The 15,572-nt window shown below is 26.5% G+C and overlaps 1 protein-coding gene across 1 annotated transcript in view; it reads right to left on the bottom strand.

Annotated features, from left to right (window-relative positions):
* The window catches only part of LOC129984705 (receptor-type tyrosine-protein phosphatase F-like), a 56,892-nt gene extending 50,690 nt beyond the window's left edge, over nucleotides 1–6,202 (bottom strand). Inside the window, exon 1 of the mRNA XM_056094646.1 lies at nucleotides 6,062–6,202. Within this exon, the coding sequence (XP_055950621.1) occupies nucleotides 6,062–6,151 (90 nt within the window). The 5' untranslated portion in view covers nucleotides 6,152–6,202. The remainder of the gene's footprint in view (nucleotides 1–6,061) is intronic.
* Nucleotides 6,203–15,572: the final 9,370 nt, after the last annotated feature.

Here is a 15,572-nt window from a genome sequence, read left to right as displayed (position 1 = left end):
CTGTTGATTCTAATGCCCCTGTACTCATTTGAGTAGCGCCAAGCGTTATGGCGAGCGTGTGTGGGTGAGTGGTTGCTGATGCTGTTGCTGCGTCAAGTGAGTCTGACGACTTTGGTTGCGGGTAGATGGCGCCACAACAGCTGTACGAAGCTGTTTGAAGGTTCATCGTCCGAGGTCACCAATGTGGTGAATTGGAATGAGTGAGGATAGAACCTGTGACCTTGTGATTAGCAGTCTAGTAACATGACCATGATACAAAAGCAATTGCTCGGGCTGCGCAGTTGTTAACTGGCTTATATGCTATTCACTACAAGGTAAAAAGGCAATTTGTTTTGACCCATGATCAACTGTAAGGCATGAAAGTGCTTTCAGAATAATAATATATTAAAGACACGCATTTAAATCTCTTTTGATGGCATGCTAAAGAAAAGCCTTTTCATTCGAATGATGTTGGTACAGTTTTAATGGGAAAATATAAATATATTAAAAGTAATGCAAACGAAAAGTAATGAGAAATTTTAGATTTTATTACAGCTTTTATTAAGGAATTTTCTTTTTCTATGGAAAATCTATAAAAATTTTTACCTGTTGATTGATTTTAAGATTTATTTTTAATATCTTGTTTTGAAAGTCAAAAAATCATTTTCACTGATTGGCTTGCATATTTCGCTTTCAGTATTTTGATTCATTTCTATGTGAAAATGAGATTAAATTTCAGAATTTCTGACGGACAATTTTTATTAATTCATGCCAAAATGTTTTTCCTATCCAAATTAAGTTCTTCTTAAACAAATGTATTATTAATATATTTGTTTAAGATATATAGATTTGTTAAGATTGATAGAATTATTATCCTATCCAAATTAAGTTCTGCTTTTACAAATATGCTATTAATAGTGTTTTAGTTATAATTCATAATTTTCTAATTTTGTAAAAATACGAAAAAATAATTTATCGTCTGTTATACTGATGTATTCTCAAAATATTTCTGCTTCATACTGCTCCTCGCAATGAATAGTACTCTCACAGGAAAAAAAGGTCCCATCCTGGCTTTAAGCTGGTATCATTCATTGTCAAATCACAAAATTCCTTCACATCACGAAAGAAGGTATCATTCAAAAGTAATTAGAGTAAAGATTTTTTAATTAAAAAATTCATAAAGAGCCCATTATATATTGAAATAAAGGCAAAATTCAAAACTTCCAATGGCAACACTCATTTTTCTCACCAGCTTTCAAAATGCATCAAAAAGTCTTTCCAGAAATCAAATTTCATTAGTCTAGATCTATTGCTTTTGAAATTATGTTAACTAACAAAATGCTGACCTACTAATATTGAAATAAAATTTTAGGTTTTTATTCCTATTTCAAAAAATAATATAGTTATTTACCCAAGTATAATTTTTCGTAGTGAATTTACAATATATTATATATATTACACATAAAATAAAATAAAATATTTTTTTCTCTCTCTATTAATAATGTATTAAAATTAACATTAAAAATATTTCTTTTAAACAATATAAAATATATAGAATTTTATTTCCTTTACACATACAACGAAATTTTCATTTTGATGCTTTCAACAAAATAGTGATTCAGCCTCAAACGCGATTTAAACAAAAAAATTTTCAAAGCTCTTCAATATATTTTTGCGGAAAAGGAATTTCCCCCAGAAATTTTCTAATAAATGTAAATATTTCGCCATGTAGTAGCAATCAACTTTAACATGTAGATAGTAACTCTATAGGTAATTTTTCAATGCCACAAAAATGTGATATAACCATCATCCATAGAATATTTAAATACCATCTAAATTTGGAAACAACCTCTCAGAAGAAAATGTTAATTAATTTCCGATTTGATCATGATATATCATGCATAATTTTTTATTCTAGGTAATTTTTCTATTCATGACATGAAAAAAGGTGTTGCCATCGGAAATTTCAATGCACAATTTTAAATATGTACGAATATTTTAGACAGAACATATTTAAGTATACGTTACTAGCTTTAAAATGGTATTTTTAATTTAATGGATATTATTTTAATTAAATTAATTATTAATTTAATTTAATGGATATTATTTTAATTAGATTAATTATTAATTTAATGTAATGGGTATTATTTTAATTAAAAAAATTATAAATTTAATGAAAAGCAATTAAATTAATGAAATTAAAGTAAGTATTAATTAAAATAAATTAACAATTAAGTTAAGTAATTATTAATTAAAATTAATTAACAATTAATTATTAATTAAAATTAATTACCACTTAAGGTAATTAAATTAACAATTAATTAAATTACATTAATTAAATTACCAATTACTTTAATTACAATTAACTTAATCATTAATTTAATTACATTAATTAAATTACTAATTAATTTACTTAAACTTAAATTAAATTAATTATTAATTTCATTTCATTAATAGTATTTTGAATTTAATTAATATGATGATTGACAGCAGAATAGAGCTGAGGTTTTTTTTTCAGAGACTGTTCTTGATAGAAACAGATATAATCGAAAATCATACGTTTGTCAAATAATTTGAATGAATTACAATATTTGTATAATTTTTTATTTCTTATTTTTACTACACTAACATTCTTGGAGATTGGATAGAATCTTAATTCCTCTAATAAAGTAATTTTTTAGTTTGGAGACTCAAAAAGCCATTAAAGAATTCAAGAAAGGGAATTTATTCCATTCTATATCTTTAACAAATAGGGAATATGAATTTCTTTTCTATTTTCATACCTGCTAGCAATTTTCTTTTGTTGAAGCAAAGTTTTCTAATGCATTCGATACTAGTTTTCCCAATTGTTTTCACAATGGAAATTTCTGGAGTTCTGTAAACTTTTTTTAGTTAAATTCTCAAACGGAAATTGAAGTACTTTCTTTGTAAAGAAACAATATTTGATCAGAAAAAAATACTTCGTATTCATAACAATAATGAGTAATATTTAGGATAATTCTTTGAAATTCTGCTTTAAATAGCTTAGTGTCATATTTTGAATGGATCATTTTCTGCAAACGACATTATTATAAAGAATAAAAAATAATTCCATTCACAAAATTCATTAAAAAAATATTAAATTACAATTAATAGCAAAGAAACGAAATGAAAACTAATCTACTCCCACACATATTTTAAGGATATGAATTTTTTAAATATCATCTTGATTCTTTTAAAGAATAAAAAAAAGGATATTTTATAATATTCAAGGTTTTATTAGGTATTAAATTTCTTTTTCGTAAAATATATCTAAGTAAATGCCTATTATTATCTAATTTTTAAATTTATTCAGAATATTTAAATTAGTCTTTGATTTTTTTCAATAAATCCTAAAAATAATAAAGTCCTGCAAACAAATGGTAAATTGGATTTCTTTGAATGAATTGAATCGTATTTCAGATAAGGAGTTATTCCTAAAATTTCCATTATAAGAATAAAGTAAAGTAATAAAATTTAGTTATAATAAGAAAGGAATTGAATAGAATTAAAATATTATTTTTTTTTCAATTCTAGGAAATCATGCTTCATTTAAATGCAGTTATTATTATTATTTTTTCTAAAAACATCGAACAAAAGTATCTATTTCAAAATTTCTTTATTTGATAACTCATTTTTTATTTGATAAACATTTCTGTAAATTGAATTTTAATAAATGAATTATATCGTATTTCAGATAAGTCGCTATTGTTAGAATTTGAAATAAAATGAATAAAATAATGAATATGAAATAAATAAAAAGAGGAAGTAAATAATAATTTAAATAATAAAAGAATGAAATATATATATTTTTCATTTTGATGAAATTGTGGTCAATTTAAAGACAGATATTTTTTGGGGGAAAAATGCAGAGCAAAATATCTATTTCAAATTTACAGTTCAAACGCACCGTCCCAGGACTTTAAACCCTATTATTTTTATTCTGTAAATCTGGGCAGCATATAAATATAAAGTACAGTTTTTTTGAAAATTAATTAGCAATTAATTTTCAAATTAATTTTATTTTATTAACAAGTATTTTGATAATCTATACCAACATGAGCAAAGTGTACTGCAAAAAGTTTTTTTGAGGGAATATTTCGAATTTAAATTTTTACTTAATTAATCATATGTAATAATTATCGAATTTGTAATTTCTTCGTTAGAAACTTTTTTCTTTAGTGTTAAAAAAGTAATTAATAATTATTTTTATTTTAAATTATAATTTCTTTCAAATACACTGTTGAATAATAAAATGGTACTATAGAACAAGAATCAGTTCGCTTTGTAGCCGATTAAATGAAATCTAATCATTGCTATAGCAGCATAATTAACATTACTGTCTTTGACTGATATAACTTATCTAATATAATCTCATTTTTAAATCAGTAAAATGAGCTCTGATGTGAATCTTGCCATCTCAACAGCTCAAAAATATCAACCTTGAAGAATGACGTTTTTATCATATTTACTTTCAACATTCAAGTCTTTAAAATAGTACCGACTCTTGTGTTCTTTAAACATTTTTAGTACATCAGTAAAAACAGTATCATTAATTTTTTAAAATAAAATTAATATTTTTCTAATAATAGGTTTTAATTTATATAATTATATTTGTCTAAAAAAATGGTTATTTTTAATTTCCACAAAATCGTTTATACATTGCTGGATGGACAAAATTTTCTAAGCAAAGAATTTAAAGCGAGTAATTGTAAGAGACATTTAACCCATGATGACTCAACAATCTTACGTTTATGAAGTTATATCAGATTATGTTAAATTTGCATGGTAAACGTAACTGTTCGCTTCATTAGATATTTAATTGCACATTATCTGAAACTCTACTGTAACTTCACTTGCTCATTTCTCATATAAAATGTACAGATATAATTCCAACATTAAAATGGCGCACACATTCAATTTGCATTATATGAGCTCGTTGAATGGTCTGTTAGCTGGACTCAAACATACTAATAAAATATTAAAGAGTGACAAGTATCATTTTTCGTCTTAAGAAATATATTTCTTAAAATCTTAAAAGACTTTTTAAATATGTCAAACAAAATATTCGCAGGCTTAAAAAGTGAAAAATACAATTAAACAGAATCTTCATTCCTAGCTTCCAACAATGGAAGATAAGTAATATTATAGATGTAATTAGATATTTCAAAGGAAAAAAAATCTAAATTTTTCACAAAAAATTTTTTAATTAAAGAAATACCAAAATTAATAAAAAAATTACTCGATAATTAAATTGATATTACTCAAAAGGCAATTTTAGAAGGAGCCAGAATTCTTTATGAGTATTTGCGTAAGTTATTAAAGGAAATGATTCAGATTTTGATTTATTTTTAATTAATTAAAATTTCAAAACAAATCACTTCATTTCATCTCCCAGACTGTGCCAAGTTTAGTAATTCTATTTCAAACAATGCGACCTGCAGATCCTCAGCACACACACACACACACACACACACACACACACACACACACACACACACACACACACACACACACACACACACACACATTTACATTTGTTATTAGTCGAGATAGAGATAAATTCCTTGTAATTCAAATACCTCTGAGAACCATGCTAATATCTCAAACGAAAAAGTTATCATTTATCCAATTCATCATCATCAGATATTTTCAGAATAAAGACTGTTAAAAACTTTTCAGTTGTGAAATGAATGTATAAATTTGGTTCATGTAGTCATTTAAATATCTTTTGTCAGAGTTGACTCTTATAAAACTTTCATCATTTTGATAAGTTTTATCAAATTTTCAAGAAAAATTCAATAGAAATATGTATAACATTTTGATTTGACTAGGCAAACTAAATATTTAGGCTATTTAACTAAATTTTTTAGTGAAACTAATTATAAAATTTAAACCTAAAGTGAAAGTAATAATCGCAAAGTACTGATTTAACGCAAAATTTGCAGAGTATGTTTTTATCTATCTCTCAAAAAAGTTTAATTAATAAGATAATATATAACGATTTTAAAGATCGTATATTAATATTTCATACTCAGTAAAAGCAAATAATTTATGTACTAACCTGGGCTTGAAGTTGTGGGATTAAAAGCAAAACAATGTAAAACCAACCTGCCATTATGACATGGATGTAAAACGTACGAATATGGAACATCCCATTTGGTTATCAGCTGGTTCAGATAAAACCTTACAAAAGAACGAAAGTGATAAGGATGTATTCGATCACTTCAACCACAAGCCTTCCGTCTACAAATTCTTCAGTCAAGGTAAGGACTCGATATTGAAGGGAAAGCTTTTATCTTTGTTATCGAATGTAATGTAAGAAAGTAAATATTACTACTATTGTTTTTTCACTTTGTTACGAGTGAGTAAACCATAGTTTTCTCATTCTTACAGTGATTTTAATTTCAGTCATTGGTTTTAAGGTCTAGATCCTTAGATCATAAATGTTTTGTTTAGGAAATCCCTGATTTCTATTTAAGGTTGAAACCTCGATTATCAACCTTCTTCAATCTCAACTTTCTATCAACCTATGTCTGTATAAATAGAATCAATATAAGAAAACCGAACAGTCTGTTTTTCTATTTTATTTTTTAATAGAGTCAACGGAATTTTCCAAAAAGAATTTTAAAGTAAACATTGGAATTTCTTTCCACGATTAAAAAGTTTATAAAATATTGTTACTGGAAATTTTTTTTATAACTCAAGAAAGTATTTAGAGGGAAATAAGAATTCGTTGGTCAAAAAATCAAAAGTTAAGTGTTCTCCTTCGAAAATTTTTTTCCAAAAAAGATATCGAAGTAACCATTGGAACTTTTTTGATTATTAAAAGTTTATAAAATGCCGTTATTGGAAGAAATCTTTTATAACTCAAGAAAGTATTTAGAGGGTTATTCGTTGCTCAAAATGTCAAAAGTTACTTGCTCTCTTTCATAAAAATTTTACCAAAAAAGGATATCGAAGTAACCATTGAAACTTCTTTCCATGATGATTAAAATTTAATTTGATGATGCCGTTATTGGAATGAATTTTTTATTATTCAAAAAAGTATTTAGAGGGAAATAAAGAATGAGGTGGTCAAAAAGTCAAAAGTTACTTGCTCTCCTTCGTGAAAATTTTCTATAAGAAATTATTTTGATAAAATTTTATGGTAACACTTCAGGCATTTATCTATAACGCGTGATGTCACTGCTTTCACGCAACAGTATTAGTTTGTCTCATTATCAATAGTAAACATGTCTTGGTATTTATGAGTAGAGTCTAAATTGGAAATACGTGCAGTGATTAAGATTTTCTGAGCAAAAAGATATAATTTTGCTGAAACTTATAGGCAGTTGTATGTTGAAAATGCAATATGATGGCAAGTTACCATGAAGTGAGGCAACGTATTTGTGAATGAATGTACAGATATTGACGACGGTATCAACTGCGATAAATTCTGATACTGTAGCCGCTTGAATGACATTGGAGTGAGTTTCCAAAAAGCTTTGAAAAATGCCCGCGAGATAATTTTGGAAAAATTATTGTCAAAAATAAAAATATTACATATTATAAGACATTTGGCAAGGAAAAAGAAAGAAAATATAGATAAAATATAGATAATATAGAAAAATATAGATTAAAAAAAATCGAGCTAAATTAGGGCCTTTTGATAAAAAAATCATAAAATAATTCAAAATACTTTCACACAAAGAAAGAATGGATATTTAAGAGATAAAAAAGGAATAAACATAATGACATGTGCTGAATTTGGCTGTCATGGAGGACAAATTATGATACGAGTCCATCACGACTTTGATGCTAATTTGAACTAATTTGAAAGGAAGAGAATGTCTCCTTTTTCAGAAATAAGTTTTATTGGTTTCCTGTTAACGTAAAATCTCTCATTTGGCTGCTCATCACCCAAAGTTCTATTTTTTTTAAAATTCTAAATAATAGTATATATTTAAGCCCATGATTTTTTTTGAAAAAAAAAACGATTTAATGCTTTAAAGAAGTGCATGGAAAGAGCTTGATAACAAACAAAACAGATTTTTAAAATATTGTATAAAATACTACTTGCCGATTTATTTTTTAAATTCCAAATAAATAATTTTGGAAAAAGATTTATAGAAAAAAGAAGACATGATTCAAAATTTAATTTCTGTTAAACGAATTTTCGATCATTCGAGGGAATTCATCTCAGATAATCGACACTCTATTATTCTGCAAAGTAGTGGAATCGTTTCCTCTTCGACTTTAAGCAACAAAAAAATTATTTATATTATATTTCTATATAATTACTGTATATTTTTGTATACTTTGTATAATTTTGTATATTTTGTATATTATATAATGACAAAGAAAGTTAAGAATGGGACCAAAACCTGACAAAAACAATTTTGATACCGAGATCTAACACATGTTTATTCTCTGATATGGAAATTCTCCGAGTTTGGCGCATGTGCCAAGCGATAACGATTTCGTCAAAATAGTGTGAAAGGAGAGTTGGGAAAAGGATCCATTTCACTTTTATTTATCCATATAGGGAAACCCTGTTATCAGAGGATTTAGGTGCTGTAGCAATCTTTGATGATCTACAAAATTGAACTTGACACATAAGCAATTAATGCTTCAATTTTAAATTACAATAAAATAGCGTTATTCAAATAGACGAATTGAGGAAAAAAAAAAGGATCAAAGCAAAGAAAGGACAGTTAAAGGGGACAAAAATCAAGATCTAATAAAGAGATTCAAAAATGCGCTTATCTTACTCACCCCTATTATCCTTTTGAGGTTTAAAATCGTAAAGTAAGTGCATCAAATTGCATTTATCTTCTTTAATATGTTTTTGTTTTCCTATCGATGGTTCACACGGGGGGTGCCTCGTAATTGAGGATGAGAAGCTACCGGCATGGTGGTTGATTCTCGCCACTCATGTGGGTACACGAAAAGGTAGGTGTCTGGTTTCTCACGTCGATAACCGAACGTACTTCTCAAGGGAGAGGTTGTACCGTGGCCGGTGATGGTTCTTAGGACTCAGCCACAGTTCCCACCAATGTTGCTGTTGCTGCAGTCCAGTCATTCAAGTTTTTCCGTGTGCCTTGTGACGGGTTGGAGTAGTCAATTTGTGATCAGTTTCCATCGACGAATTGAAATCAAAATTGGACAAAGATATAAGGTTTTGTTGAATGAAATTCACTGATATTGTTTTATACATTTTTGAACTATCGCTATCATAAACACAGACAGACAAATAGAGAAACATTGAACTACAGATTTGGCCAGAATGGGATATAGATTTAGAAATTCAATAATATCAAAATTCTGTCAACTAGAAATTTAGAAATGTCAAAAAGATATAGACGAAATTCATCCGTTTTATGTGTTGTTTTCTTGAATTATCGTATTCACATGTCAGCTAAACGGAAACGATTTTTTAAAACAATTACGATACTTTTTATTAGTTATACTTCATACACGAACAATAAATAGGGATAATTATAAGAATTATGATTTTCATTTAATTTTGAGAGTTTCAAGATAAATTCTATTGGATTTTAGATCAACTAATCTGCAATATTATAAATTGGTTCAGCGCAAACATGTTCCGAATGAAAAGAAAACAAATGGACGAAGAATATTTAATGCGATATTCTTTAGTTGTAGTTCATTTATATCATCTAATATTAAAGAAGAGTATTGTATGTTCTGTTTTTTGGCGCTTTGCAGGCAGATCGCTTATCTCGTACTATGAAATTTAGCATAAACTTTGGAAGGTTGGAATGTGCACCTTTGAGCTATTTTTATTAAATTTTAATAAGAGGTTAAATTAATATGAGTTAAGAATCAAATAAAATTTTGATGTTTTCCAATGATAATTAGAGAAAGTACTATAACACAAAAATGTTTTGTACGTCATCTGAAAATTTAAAAAGTAGCTTTTCTGTTATAACAGTTTTGTTGCAGTACAGTTTTTTTCTCAAATTATGATAAATTTAAAAAATAATCGTTTTAGATACATTTTACTTCATACTTTTCATTGTTACAATGAAATCCAAATTATTTTGTTATTTTAACAAATATTTAATCTTGCATCTTTAATTCATGCTAGTGGCCAAAGTGTGAGGATTTAACTTTTCTTTTTTAGCAATTGAATAGATTTATTTTCTTTCATTTTTTTATTCAATTTTCTGATAATTATGAGTAATATTTAGAGTGATAATATTCAAAAGTTATAAATGAAAAGTGTTTTTAAATATAATTGTTCCACTTTTCTCTAACATGTATAGATATAAAAAAAATATTTATCTCTCTTTAAGATTGAAGTCTTACTTTTTTATTAAAAATTAAAAAAAAATTAACAAACCTTCATTAAAGATTCTTGTAAGATATTACTTATCTTAATTATTGTAAAATTATCTGAAAATATTAAAATATTACAAAAATTATGAAAAATTTTCAGTATCGTGCAAGACAATTCCGAAGCTGAATGAATTCTCAAAATAAACTCATATATGTTATGGGCATGCTTCGATTTAGCAAGTAAGTCAGTTGAATGTTTCACAATATCTCATTTCTGATAAAAGCTTAAATTTTTGATGAAATGACGGATAGAGAGCTTTTACAAGTGCCAAGCCCAAAAGATAAAATACGTGTAATGTTTCAAAAGCAATGCATACGTGCAATGTTTCCACATCTCTATCAAAAATTTAAATTTAAAAATACCTTGACGAGGAGGCTATTAAGACCAAACTAAATATAAAATATTATACTGAAATTATCTGCAAGGATTATTCCCAACAAAACATCAGGTCACCAAATGTAGCCAGTCTACTAATATTAAAAGCGAATATGTATTTGTATATGTACTTATTAATGCTCTGCAAGAAAGATTGTTAAACCTAGAGTTAATGAGATTCATAAAGATATATTTTTGAGTTACTCCTTTTTTATGACTTTTGGATCGATGTTTTTGAAATTTTAATTAGAAATTAATCAAAATTATAGCATTATTCCGTTGTAACTTCTGAACATATCAACGCAAGGAAGAAATTTTTGCATGTTGCAAAATTTCAAAGTATTATCTTTTCAATGATGCCATTTAGTTAATGTCCAATTTTTACTTTTAATTTTAGCAGTTTTCTAATAATGTTTTTCTCATTAAATTTTTTTATAAAAGTTGCTGGCATCGAAGAAAAGTTTATAAAGTTGAAAAAATAGGAAATGAAATGAGGATATCAAAGGATAAAATGCTCTTAAACTCTAAATAAAAGTTAAAACAAATCATTAACATAAAAAAATTCCAATTTCCTTAAAGTTAGCCCCATTTTTAAGATTCTGCTTTGACATCCATATCTTTTACTGAAATATATTTTCTATTTTTTAGGATAAGACTAAAAGAATATTTTCCAAATCTTCAATATATATTTTCTGATTATTTCAAATGCTATCGAATTTTAAAGCTTAAAGGCCTAAGTTATCGAAAGAAATAGAAGGAAAAACAAAAATAAATCTATTTTAAGTCTATTCAGTCTTTAGAAATTCTCTACAATCGATATTTCACTTGCAAATCATAAAAGCTTTTTTCAATAAAATTTTCGAAAATTTTGCTGAATATTCGACGTTGATGAGCGAAAACATAAAAAGGTTTGGTTTGGTTTGGTTTTATGGCGCAAGAGCCATCTTTGGCCATACTGCGCCAAAACATAAAAAGGAACTGAACGAATCGTTTTCTTTTTCCCAAATGCGAAGACAGATCATTAAATTCAATTCCTATTTTCGAATCTATTCAACTATCATTTTTGATGATTTATAAAAGAATCCTAACTCTGCCTAAGGATATTTGATTAAAAATATTGAAGTTTCAGCGTATAATTGGAACCAATTTGAAGTTTTAGAAAGAGGGATATTTTAAGGGGAGAGTATGAAATGAAATAAAATGTAGTATTTTTTTTCTTCATTTCCTGCTTATTTGAGAGAATTTAATACAAATTTGTTAATCGATAGCATGGTGAAATCTAAGCTGAACCTATTCTTCCTCTGATTTAAGAGAGAGTATTTTACATATTCATATAACATTATTGCGAAGATTTAAATTGATTATATTGCTAATGTTACACCAAAATATTTTTCCCAAACAATGTATCTGAATATAAATTACTTATATATGTTCTTATATTGTTGTAGGCCTTTTGATATCAATTAGAAAATTTTTAATTAAAATCCTGCTTTTCTGTTATCCGTTGCTGAATTTTTAAAGTGATAATTCTTGGTGTATTGTATACATCGCAATCTCTTCTTTCATAGTAGTACCTTGACCTGTTATGAGGCCGATTCTGCTTTTTAAAGGTATTAATACATTTGTTTATTGAATTAGATCTCCTTAGACCTGCAGTTTTAAAGATTTCTATGAGTGAAGATGATTTGTCGAAAAAATTATAGCTTTGGTTCTTTTCACATTTTTACTTTCTCGGATACGTAGTATACAGAAAGTATAGTTATCCTCATAGTTATTATAGTTACCCTTATAGTTATCCTCAAAAAATTCGAACTTGACATTTTGACGAATCTGCACATTTTAGAACTCCTTTGAGTTCGAAAAATACACTTTTGGAAAATGTCTATATGTCTGTCTCTGACAAATGTAACGAAAAATGCTTTGAGTTAGACGGTTGAAATTTGGTAAGCGGTCTTTTCATTAAATTTGCCGATTTCTATCAGATTTTGAATAAAATTTGTTCAAAGTAAGTGCGTCAGATCAAATATAAGTCAGCATGATAGTTACAAAATGAAGAGAGCTTGATGCATGAAATTCGGTACATAGAATTAACATCTATAGTGTAGACACCTGTTGAATTTTAGTCAAAATTTCACAAACGGTTGAATGTCTGTCGCTCTGTTCTTTCAAAAATGAGTAAATACGACAGTCCAAATGCGCAATTACTAAAATATATCAAAATTGGTTTCGGATTTTGTGACCACAAGTGCAGTTTTGTCAATTTTTGGTCACAATCGGTTCAGAAAAGCGTCTCTAGAACACAGATTCGATTTTTGGATACTATCAACGCATGCCAGGGATTCATCCTCAAATAAGTCACCAACGACGACACTATAGATACAGTAAAAAGTTCATACCAACAGCTAATATTTCCTAACTATTGTGCCCCAATACTTTGTAAGGCGTTCTCTGGTATGACAAATTTATTAGAGAATATGCGAGAAAGTTTTGGGGAGACCAATCCCGCTGGTTTAGTTTTGATACCTTTTTAAGGCATTAAATTTGTACATTTTGAGTTTTCATCCATGGTGTAATGCATTTTATGTTTTAATTGATTTTTGATATTTCTGTATCTAAATCTAATACTTTTGCAAGAATTGACAATGAATTCCTTGACTTAAGCTTTGTATTCTGAGTTTCTTCAGGATTTTTTTTTTTTTTTTTTTTTTTTTTGTATTTGCCTTTGTACATTTTTTAAAAATTTATTACTTATAAAATGTTTAGTTTGTTTTTGTTTTGAAATTATGTGTTTGTATTCAAATGCCTTACTATCCATCTGAGTGCCTTGCTCTTTACGAATAAGTTGCATCAGTAATAAATTACTATAAGTAAATAAATTACTATTGTATCTTTCTGTTATAAACTCAGACTAATTTATTCTTGAGAACTTTTCATATATTTTAATCTTGCCATAATTTGGTTTAAAAATTTTATGGCCTGTATTTATGTGAAGTATTTAGGAAAAATCATTATATTGCGACTGCTTTAAACTTTTAATTACATTTATAAATTTATTAAAGACTGTTTAAAACTAATAATTTACACTTATTTACTATGCGATACTATATAAGTAAACATTCATCATGCTAGCTGAAATAAGCAGTGTAACCATCTTTTTAGATCGAACGGATGTCGTTTTATTTAAATTTGTATTTTAATTATTGTTCTTATTAAAAGCAAATTAAAATTTGTTTAATGTGATACATGATTATTGGATGTTGTCACAAAAATGTGAAATCTCACCAGAAATTCGCATTTTTATAGCCAATTTTCAATTATTTTTACTTGTGTGATTTTCAGTATGAAATAACAGATACAACATTTTATAATTGCATATTTCAAACACACAGTTTTGTATTTTCTGGGGTAAAAATGCATTTTCAATGATTCAGATTTCAAGATGGATTATACCTCATGAATAAAGCATCTGCAGCATTAGGATTTGCTTCGTATTTATTTCATTTCACAAGAAATGATCGGAAATAGAAATTTATTGCAAAATGGTTTAAGTTTCATTTCTTTTTATTTCAGTATAACAATTAAAAACAAAATATCCACCATCATTACGTTTTCTGGTAATGATCTTTCAAAATTTAAAATATTTTATGAACAGATATTGACGTTTTGTATTTCAATTGCATTACCACAACAATATGAATGGATCGTATGGTAATCTTAAAGTAAAATTAGTGAATTACTTTATTTTTTCTCAATGGCTCTGAAATATTCTGTTTCAATTATAATTTGAATTCAAATAAATATTTAAAGATTCAACAAATTTAAACTTAAAATTGAAGTTTTCACAATAGAATAAAAAATTAACAATATTACATTAAAATTGTTAAATTTATTGTAGACTTTAGTCGGATGTAATAAATATTTAATCTCAAGAATAAAGTAGGCATTTTGTAGAAACTTTTAACCATGTGTTTTAGAGAATTATTAATGACATTTAATTTTTGAATAAAAAAGATTTAAAATCATAAAATCAGCTTTAAATTTTTTAAATGTCCAACTCTGCAACTTATATATATGTATATTATTATTATGTTGGAAACATACATATAATTTTTCAAAATTTGAATTATCTCATTGATTTCTTTGCATTTGTGTAATAAAAGTGAAGAAAGACCATTGATAATTCTATATAAATGAATGTTAAATTTAATTTCGTTTGAAATAAATATTTTTCAATCTATCTTCTTTAAAATTCAAAGATCTAAAACAATGATACTATGAATTTTGTTAATTTCATTTAGTTAAATAAAAAAGTATTCAATTTTGTTTTGTCCATTATTCACTTAAATAAAGAACTACAGAAATTTTGTAAAGTATACGCTTTTATTTTAATATGCCTGCAAACAAATTAGAAAATTTTCTTTAAATTATGAAAAAAATAGTACCACATATACTGCCTAAAATGATGTCATTTGAACGTTTTTTATTTATAATGTAGAGTGAATAAAAAATTTTTTAGTTTTCCATAAGTTTCAAACAGACATATGAAATCTGAATGACTATTTTTAGTTCGAAAAAAAAATTAGTATTTAGAAAATCGTTTAAAGGATCTGAAAAATCCTACTCTTTTTTTTAGAAAAATGATTTTCGTCTGGTTTCTCTTTTTCATTCTTAAAAAATTATTTGTGTCTGAAAAGTTACTTTGTTGAAATACTTTTCAGAAAAAAGAAAAGAAATTTTTCTTATAGAAATGCAGAAAAAAGGCACAAGCTCTCATCATCTTTTTGTTATTGCTCCAATTTTCCAGACGAATAAAATCGATGAAAAATATGAATTTCAAAAAGGAGCCCAATTATTA

Source organism: Argiope bruennichi, chromosome 9, assembly GCF_947563725.1.
Source record: "Argiope bruennichi chromosome 9, qqArgBrue1.1, whole genome shotgun sequence".
Lineage (NCBI taxonomy): Eukaryota > Metazoa > Arthropoda > Arachnida > Araneae > Araneidae > Argiope > Argiope bruennichi.
This window is presented reverse-complemented; position numbering and strand designations above follow the sequence as displayed.